Genomic DNA, 10,913 nt, shown 5'->3' on the forward strand with positions numbered 1-10,913 from the left:
CTTGATCAGGGACTTCCAATCTATTTTTTAGGAACTTGACCAGGGACTTCCAATCTATAGGCACTTGATACCTACATTGCATGCAGCCATTTGGTGCATCAAAAACCCTAAAAAATATTTTGCAAAGGTGAAGTTTCCGTAGCCAGTACTTGTTGAAACTAGATTGTCTTGATTACTAGTAAAATTCTAATGATTTCAAGAGCACCCAATCCAATTGTGTTATTTGAGTATTGCATAACAAAAAGAGAAAATTTGATTTAGTTATACTTACTTTGTGTGATTGTTATGAGACTTGAAGGTGATCAAAAAGCCATTTTCTGATTAATTAAATTTTATGGCTAAAAATAATTGCTCATAGACTTAGAGCAACAAACTCGCCAAAAAAAAAAAACAATTATGGAAAAAAAAAATCTTCTATCACAAGATACTAATTTTTAATCACAAATTAGTTTGTGACAAAACCTCATATTTGTTGTAGTGGCATTACAACAATGGAATAAGTAAGTTTCTTTTTTTTGCATGCTTGTGAATGCATCGATCGACATGATTAAGGTTGAATTAGTTGGATCGACATCAACCTTAGAGCTTGAGTTGATTTAAAATATCACTTAATTAGATTGATTAACGTACAATTCAAACTTAAAGTAGGGTTCAGAGTTTATGATTTGGTTTGGAGAAGAAGTTGGCCAATTAACCTAATGCCCAAAAGGCCATTTTAAAAAAAAAAAAAGAAAAAAAATGCTATGAAGATAGGTTTTTTGAAATTAAATGATATTGTCACACACTATCCTTAATCCAAATAGAATATTATTTTATAACCATGCTTCAATCAATTAAAAGACATGCTTTGGAACTCAATCATACTAGAATTAATGATTTATTAAAGTTTCACTTCATAGGAACACCACACTTTTTATTATTACACATTGCTCTTGCAAACATAGGAAAATAAAGCATTAGTAGAGTTTGATTCAAAGAAAAAAAACAAGTTCATCAAGAGAGGCATTTTTAATCACTTCCTTTAGGCAGAGCTCTTTGGACCAACGTGACCAAGAAATCTTTATAATTTCCAAGAGCTACATCTTCAATCTTCTGGGTTAGAGGAGTTTTATATTGTCTATCATATTCCTCAGCAATGTCCTTCATATCAACATTGGCTCGGGTTACAATAACTCGAGTTAGGGCTTCTTTTTCATTCTTGTTTGCATTAGCTTTCATTGCTGAATCTAAAATATAAGATTAAAAAGAAAAAAAAAGTTCAAGAAATGCTTTAACAAACAAAAATAAAAAGATCATTTTTGTAATGTGTATAGTGAATTTATCTCACCTTATTGAAATACTGTGGAGGAGCACACAAGCAATAAATTGTGTCCTTCAAACTTGATTCCTCATCAAGATCCTAAATAAATTAAATACGGAGGAATTACATTAAAATGAATATTTATGAAAGCTAATTCGAGGAAAATGACTTCTAATAAATATTGGAATGAAAAGAATTGTTCCAAGTAACATGAGAATGAGAATTGTTGTCCTACTTATTTATTTATTTTTTTAAAAAGAGAATTTATAAAACAAAAAATAATAAAAATAGAGGAAAAAAATTGCACAAATAATGTTCCATGATTTGAAATAATATGTTTTTCCATATAATTTGTATGTTCATGATTGTACATGTTAAACTATTGGCAAAGTATATATTTCAATCTAATTACTTCTTAGAATGTATTTGGTATCTGAAAAGAAGAATAAAATAAAGATAAATCATAACATCATGTAAAAGAGGAAAACCAAAATTTGAACAAGATAGAATTTTGCATTTGCAAGATTGAAATTTTACTTTCATTCCAAGTAATTCGGACTTAGAAATGAATAGGAAATGGAATGGTTTTTTATTTTATTTATTATTTATTATTTATTTTTCATTCCCATTTTCTATTCTAGTGTTTCAATTATTACACAATTTTTCTTTAATTTTTTCTAAGTAAAAAAGTGATAATAGCAGAGGAAATGAGACAATAGGGACATATTCTCTCAGAGAAAAAAGTGATAATAGTAGAGAAAATGGGAAAATAGGGACATATAAGAAAGAGGAAAAAAGAACATAGGATAACAAAGAAGGTAACAAATACTAACTTTAAGTCTAATGCTAATTAACTTTCACTTTTTTTTTCTTTATTTCACTTTATTCATTTATTAATATATAAGTAAAAAATAAAAAGTGCCTTTGATATGCAGGAATTAAAATATGATAGGAATGTTGGATCACATGTATTATCTTAAAAAAAAGGGAATTCAAAATTTTTTTGGTAATAATTTATTTTTTTACTTCTTATTTCTATTTTTGAAATTATCCAAATGTAATAGCGAATGAAAAATGGAATAGATTTCTCATCCCCATTTCATAGTCTAATATTTCAAACAGGCTCTAAGAATTAACAAATATAATATCATAATTATGTTATACCTCTATAATGTTATTGTTAAAAGTCTCTTGGTAACATTTGATGACAGCCATGAGATGAATCTTGCTTCTTGTTGTTAGAATCCTTACGATCTCTTCATCTTTGATTAGCTGCTTCTTGTCACCAATACTAATGGCTTTTTCAAGTTTTTGAGCGTCCAATTTAATTGCCCGATCATTAGTTTTTGATCCATCATATCTGTATGAACTTACAAGTGCTACCAAAAGCTGTTGATACAAGAAGCAATTTTTCATTACATTATTTCATGTTGATAATAATATTTGTTGCATGGTTTCTTTATGTGGCTATAAGGTTTTAGTTATCATTAGAGAGAATGTGTTTGATTAAAGCTCTCCAAAATCAAAGATGCAGGATGGAAAAAACTATGGAAAGGGTTGAACCAAACTAAAATGAAATCTCGACTATTGATTTGATATTTGATGATACTAACAAATAATTAGACTAAGAGTGCGTTTGATAGTGATTTTAGAAAACGTTTATAGTATTTCTAAAACTTAAATGATACAAATTTTAAAGTATTAAAAAGTTTGGAAACACTTCCTAAAATCGCTGTAAAATGGGATTTAATCTATTTAACAGTAATTTTAGGAAGTGTTTTTAACGTAAAAAGTGTTTTTGGAAAAAAATTTTGACGTTTGAAAAAATTTAGGAAATATTTTTAAAGATTTGAAAAATCACACACACACACACACACACACATATATATATATATATATATATATATATATATATTTTGAAGAAACACTTGATAGACGATTCGTCTAAAAACACTTTAATTAAAAATACTTTGAGTAAAAACACTACTAAATGCACTTGAAAATGTATTTGGCAATGTTCCTATTTGAAATACTTTTAATAGAAGTGTTTTGTTTACAAGTATTTTTAGGTGATTTTTTAATTTTTGAAAAGTATATTCTAAATTTTTCCAAACAGTTGATTTTCTTCACAAATGGTTTATATATATATATATATAAAAGTGCTTTTTAGAAGCACTATCCAACAGACTCTAAGTTACCTTTCAAATATGACCAAGTTACTTTCTAAATATGATCATCTTGCGTAATTATGATCACATTAATTCTCGATTGGTTCCTTAATATGACTATATATATTACCAGTCATACTAACCTAACCAAGACTGCACCACATAAAACTCCTTTATTGAGAAAAGACACAATTATAGGACTTTCTAAGAGTCCAACTAATGGGGTTTTAAGGCTCAAAATAGGTGGCTTAAACCCAAAAAAAAGTTCCAAACTCCAATCGTACAAGAATAGGCTCAAAAGATTATTTGCAATTGCATATCCTTAAGCCCAACCATCATTTATGGAAAAAAATATATGTTAGAAAGGAATATGAATGCCATTTTTCTTAAGAAATAATTGGTCAAAATGCTTCAAGAAATTTATAAACAGAAATGCTCTTCACTTTATAAAAAAATTGCATAATATCTCACTAATCCAGGTCATTTTTTTTTCAAATATAACAACTAAAAATATGATCATATACTTGTACTAACCTGGCGTTCGATGCCGTCAACTCGGGAAGCAACGTCTTCCTCGATGGATTCGCTGTAGAGGGACTGGTATGCTCTCCTAGCTCCCAAGAGCTCGTCTGATGATCGAGTGCATGCAAGTTCAATGAGTAGGCCATATGCTTGTCTGCCTCTTTTCAAAGCCTTCCTTGCCATGCGAGCATCTCTTTCCCAAGGATGCATGGTCCATTGCACCACAGCATCCTGACCACAAAAATGTTAAAAAAACTAGTCATGTTATTGCAAAAACCAATCTTAAGTCATCTTTAGTCTCCCTGTTTTTTGTACTTCCATTGTAATTTTTATTTTCTTATAAGAATTAATTTTTTTTATGACAATTAATATATAAATATCTTTAATTTAATGTTAACATAAATATCTAATTTTGTATTTGATATATAGATACCTTAAAACGCTTAAATTCCCTTTTTAGAAATTTAAGAAGAAATTCTTCACATTTCTCAAACGGGAAGCGTTCATCCTGCAAAAAGATGCCAGAAGTTTCATTCCTAAAAGTTGACAAGCGTTCTGGTTGCCATTTTACTAAGATCTCCAGCATTGATTTCTCGTCAACTCCAAATATTCCTGGAAATGTAAATCAAGATTATTTCAACCTTCTAATAAATATCAAATAATGAAAGAACAAACAAACAAACTGAAAAATGTTTGAATATGGGAGTTATGTAACATTTACTCTCCAGATCTGATATTGTATCTAAATTCAAAATTGTTATATTAATTTGTAGACTGTATTCATTAACCAGTGGGGAGAAAAAACCATAGTGTAAATTGCGAAAAAAAAAAAGGAAGAAAAGAGAAAGAAAGAAAAAAAAGAAAAAAGTTTCATATGGGACATGAGATCATATATATGTAATCATCCTTACTGTCACAAATTTTCACTAGAATTATTAAGAAAATAATAGATGAATGAGTAGAAAGTATATTGTAAAAGAAGGCAATTGTTTGTGATTTAGAAAAAAACAAAGTTAAGAGAGAAGGAGAAATTACCAGAGTGAGAAACAGAGAAAGACTTTGCAAGAGCATCTGACGAAGACATAATTGTTTTCCCTTCTTTGTTTGTTTGTTTTTTCCTTCTTTTGATGGAGGTAACAAGAATGGTGTCCTTCTTTACCTGCATCATGGCATTAATTTTATAAGTAAGCTAAAGGGGTATATAGGGTAAGCAAGACCATGAGACTAAAAGATGGAATGACTTGTGGGAGGGGGGAAATGTCTTAATTGTATGTCGTCATCATAATGTACTTGCATTCATTTATGAGATTCTTATGTTATTTTTTAAGTTTTATCCACTTTTAAGACTTGAATCTTTTCAATTTGATTTTGAGCTAGACTTGAGGGTGGTTTTAGCTTATGAAAAATTTTAAAAATATTAGGGCTCCTTTGAAGTGAATTTGATAAGGAGCCTTTTGGTCTATATCATTTTTTATAATAGTACTTCTAGCTACTACACCTATTTTTATAGAGAACTATTTAGTGTCTATGTAAATTAAAAAGCAGTAATTTTTATATTATTTTTAATAATATCAATTTTTTAGAAGAAGCATTTACCGATAGTACTAATTTAAGAATCATTTCAAGTGATTCTTCAAAAAATTTAGAATAGACAACAATGGAAATACTATGTATTGCTAATTTAGATTGTGAAATAGCAAGAGCAGTTTTGACAATCATAAATGTTGACTTCTCTAAATGCATTCCTGAAAGTTAAAGTTTAGAACAAACAATATTTATATATAGAATTCTCAAATTAGAAGGATAATTTTTTTTATAATTATTAAAAAATAGAAAATATATGCATAAGATAACAATGAGATATATACTCCAACAAAGAATCTTGTAAAGAGGTTTCAAACTTTTGAATTATTTGCTTATTAAAGGAGCTCCTTATGAGGAATATTCAAAAGAGGTTCCAAATTTTAAGACTTTTAACATGTTCAATGAAATCTATATTTATGCCAAACTTGCTCTTGGAGAAGGGTACATTATCTAGCTTGGTTAATTAGAAGTGAGAAGAGGTTCCAAAGTTTAGAATTCTTCTCATATTATAGAAACCATATTTTATTTTATAATTTCTTCAAGAAACATTTCCATCGAAAGGTGCAAGAAAGTATTCGACAGAAGGGTCTTTGCACCACTTTTTATTTTTAAAAAATAAAGATTCGAGAAAAATGCAAATGTATTGTTTACATGTTATCATTTTTTTGACATAAAAAAGTAGAACAACCTTCAAAACTAAGTAATTTCATTATCAAAACATTAATGAAATTATTGTAGATTTCATTTAAGGGACTAGAGGTTTAGAGTATTTTTGGAACATTGAAATAGAAATTAAGAATGAAAATTTATTTTATTTTCTATTTACTACTGTATTTGGATTACTATAGAAATAAGAGTAAAGGAATAAAATATTTGTTCTCACTGAAACTAAAATCCATTCTAGCCAGGATTTTAATTCCTTTTATTCTACATAGTATTTTCATTTTTCTTTACCCTCATTCTTATTCCTATTCCTATGTAACTAACTTACCCTTACTTTTCTTAAATAGTAAGAGAAGGTTAATTTTTTTAAAAAAAATATTCTCATTTCAAAGTCAATAGGCTAACTACTCTTTGTTTCTTGGCTAGAAGGAAAAAAATCTTTTGAGTTACATATTATGTATCCTTAGCCATTTTTCTTCCTTGTGAAGCAACTATATAACTTTGACATAAGACTTCGATTCAATGGTGAAGAAAAGATATGTGCTTCTATGTTCATGAAAAAGGATACCCATTTGTGCCTCTCTTTGTCTCTGTCTCTACTAAAATGAATAAAGTAGATCTAATACAATTACAATGGATGACGTTGAGGATTCACATAAGAATGACGTATTGGCATAATGATCAAAGAACAAAATAAAGTTACTAATCTGTAAATATGAAAAAGAAGCAATAAATTATGAGAGTCATCTACACTTCAACTTTAATTGCATATTTTGCTTTAGATAAGATATGTGGGTCCTTAAATGATCTTCCAAGTTAAATGAAACATCGCTTTCAACATTAGAAAAAAAAAACAAAAAGAAGAAAAAAAACTAAAGAAAAAATCACAATTTTTATGCTTATTATTTATATTTTTTAGTTAATATAACATATTGGTTAAGCAATTTTTAGTAAATACATGATAAAATATGATCAAATTAGCTAGAATATTAAAATCATAATTTGATTTTTAGGTAGGTAAATGTTTTGGTGGTTAAATTATTATTATTATTATTATTATTATTATTTTATAAAGATTAGGCAAATTTTTTTCTTATTATGGGTTATGTCACAACCAAAGATTCGAGAACATGACTTAGTCTATACTCAAGATCCTACCATGATTCCACACTTCAAATTATGATTAAGAAGAAGAAATAATCACGTTCATGTGCATAAACCACTAGATGTAAAATAGACAATTTTACATCTCATCACATTGAACATCAAATGGGAGAGCTTGAGAATAACATAGAATAGAGCTCAAGTAATAATTAACTTGTCACACACCAAAGTTTAATCCATGGTACATCATGATAATATAAATAAGTACTTTGGATCTAATACCCAAAGACATGTCTATACCTCCTATCACATCCACATGGGATCTTCTTAAGTTAGTTTTCACCTGTTTTAGAATCCCAATGTCCTCTCTTTTAAGGCTTTCACTCTCACCTTTGCCACCATTAATTAAAGAGCAGGAACCTACCTTTATTGGTACTAACAACCAATGGTTTCCAACATCTCCAAGGCAAAAACTTTATCAATTCCAAAAATTCAAACCTTCATAACCAAAGAGATACCTACCTATTTAGTTCCTCAAGGAACCATCCTTGCTCAAGGTTCAAGTAGTAGCCCTACAACAAACCATGAGCTGACAAGTGTAGCTTTACATTAATCCATTATAGTATGCTTGAGCTCAAATACAACGGTTACATGCATGAAATATGCTAAAACAATACATACTTAATAGAAATCCATGAAACCAAATTTTGGAAAGGTAACCAACGGATGCATAATCTTAAAAACAGAAGCTACCCTACCAATGGTGAAAATCACCAAAAATCAGTGACTAAATTAGTTTCTTTTTCCGGCGATTCAATTGATTTAGGTGTTGCAGGTAAGTAAATTCATGGAGAAGAAAATGCAATGGAGAAAGATGAGGAGTGTTGGTGAACTAAATTAGCTAGTTTAATTGAAGTTTAAAATTTTGTTTCCAAACATTACCAGATCCACTCTACATACTTCATTGAGACTATATTGGTCATTGAAGATTGAGTTCATCAATTTATGTATGCTGTATACAGTTGAGTATGAAATGAAAGTGGTTAGTAAGCTTAATGGTAAATAAAAAGGCATAGGATGGTTTTATGGAAAAAGTGGGCTAAAACACTGCCAAGTTGTGAAAACATTTCATGGAGTGCTCAAGAACCCAAGGTGCTCAACTGCCCTTGATAAGCGCTTAAGCACTCAAGCCATTTTTTTTTATAATAAATTTGTGGTAAAAAAAAAAAGGATTCCTTTGTCATACCCAACTTATTAGGATTTTGTTATATAGATATGCCTTCTAGAGTTTAAAAACGCTTCATGTGCCCTAATATGATATATATATTTTGCATCCTTACCCAGTTTTCTTTTTTGTGAAGCAACCATATAACTTTGACAAAGACTTTGATTTAATGGCATGAAGACAAGATATGTGCTCCTATGTTCATGGAAAATGACTCACTTGTGCCTCTCTCTCTACTAAAGTTAATAAAGTTGATCTAATATGATTATAATGGATTACGTTGATTCACATAAGAATGACATATTGGCATAATGATAAAAAAAAAGAAATAAAGTTACAAATCTATAATTATGAAAAAGAAGCAACAAATTGTGAGAATCATGTTACACCTAAAATTTAAGTACACATTTTGCTTTAGATTAGATAGATATGTGGGTCCTTAAATGGTCTTCCAGGTTAAATGACATATCACTCTCAACAATAAATAAATAAATAAATAAAAGAAAAAAGAAAAAAACTAAAGAAAAAACCACAATTTTTATGCTTATTATTTATATTTCTTAGTTAATATAACATATTGGTTGTGGAATTTTTAGGTAAATATATGACAAGATTGGCTGAAATATTAGATTGACCTTTTGATAGGAAAATTGACAAAATTGATTGAATAGCAAGTGGAAAAATATTTCCCTAACCAATATGTTATACTAACTAAGAAATATAACATAGACATGGACATGGCATTCTATTAGCTCGAAATGGCATGTACATAATTATTGCCACCAAAAGGTGGTTGCCCTCTACTTTGGATATAGAGGACATGTGGAAAGCAAATTTTGTGCTTGGAGTTAAGATCATAAGGGTTCACTCAAGAACACTTCTTGGTTTGTTTCAAGAGACTTACATTAAGAAAATTTTAGACCAGTTTTGGATGCAAAATTGCAAACCTATTGACACACCTATTGAGAAAAGTTACACCTCGAGTCTTGATCAATGCCCTAAGAATGATAAGAAAAGGAAATAACTGGCAAGAGTTCTTTATACGAGTGCAATTGGAAGCTTGATATATGCTCTGTTGTGTACTTGACTTGACATATGTTTTGTAATTGGATTGGTTAGTCATTACCAAAGTAACCTAGGCCCTATTCAATGGTGAGCAACTAAGAAGATTTTTCTTTACCTCAAAGGGACTAGAGATTTTGTCTTTTGCTATCAAGATGGGGACTTAGAGATTAAGAAGATATTGTAATGCAGATTGGACTAGTGATAGAGATGAGCACAAATCCACTATAAGATATGCTTTCTTACTCAATGACACTACTATTACTTGGCGTGGTAAGAATCAATCCTACATTGCTTTATCCATCATGGAGTCATAATATGTCACTTGTTTAGTGACAGTATAGGAGGCTGTTTGGTTGGGGAGATTATTCCAAAACCTGAAAGTCATGGATTTAGCCAAAGAGCCTATCACTATTTTTAGTGATAACATAGCTGCTCTAGCATATAGTTAGGATCTGTGAAGCTTGGTTGAAGGTTCAAGTATAGTGGATACCTCACTCGGTTAGGAGCTTGAAGAGATTGAACGTAGGCAAGGGGTGCTTAACCACTATAAAATCTGAGTTTGCTTTCTCTAATTTTATCTCTTTATATTTGTGCTTCTTTTCCTTGAATTTATTGTGTTTGAAAAAGAATTTTTAAAACCCAATTCACCCCCCTCTTGGGTGTTTTCCTTATTAAGATTGGCCTTTATTTTCTCAATATGTATTTAATTTTTAGTCTCCTACCTAAGTTAATAGATAAAAGTCAGATGTGAAGTTATTCCACAAATTCATATAGCATGAACAAAGCCAAATGTGAGACCTTAGGTAGGTGCTTGATAAATGATTGTGCTAAGAAACTCAAGTTAGGCACTTAGGGAGGTGACTAGGCTAAGATTCCGATGACATTAGAGAGTGACACACCCACTCTTGTGGGAGCTCCATCTTGACATACATATCATAATACTATATGTGCTATCTACAACTATAAGACGGAGTGGTTAGATGGATCCTTGCCCCAACATTGTGTGAACTCTTATAGACTAGTTACTATAAAGTTTACTCTATACCCTTGAACCTAGGACTATGTCATGAAGCAAGGGTAAAATGTCACTACTTTAACATGTAATCCAAGGATCATGAATGATACGGTCGAATGGAATATGTTAGGAAAATAGTCAAACCAAAATGAATTGACATAAGTGGTTGGGGAAGATTGCTAATAACACACCACTATTTGTAGCTCATATATCAACTTTGTGTTCGATATAATTATGAGTACAAATATGTATATGAGTTAAGGTTAA

At 29.8% G+C, this 10,913-nt stretch overlaps 1 protein-coding gene across 1 annotated transcript; it reads right to left on the reverse strand.

Annotated features, from left to right (window-relative positions):
* Positions 1–2,458: 2,458 nt before the first annotated feature.
* Positions 2,459–5,122, reverse strand: LOC100853571 (annexin D4-like). The gene is made up of 4 exons (XM_059741999.1): positions 5,026–5,122; positions 4,424–4,602; positions 4,003–4,221; positions 2,459–2,689 (listed from the first exon to the last, which is right to left on the reverse strand). The coding sequence occupies exons 1-4, from the start codon at positions 5,072–5,074 to the stop codon at positions 2,459–2,461; spliced, it is 678 nt and encodes a 225-aa protein (XP_059597982.1). The 5' UTR covers positions 5,075–5,122.
* Between the last annotated feature and the right edge of the window lie 5,791 nt (positions 5,123–10,913).

This window comes from Vitis vinifera, chromosome 13, assembly GCF_030704535.1.
Source record: "Vitis vinifera cultivar Pinot Noir 40024 chromosome 13, ASM3070453v1".
NCBI lineage: Eukaryota > Viridiplantae > Streptophyta > Magnoliopsida > Vitales > Vitaceae > Vitis > Vitis vinifera.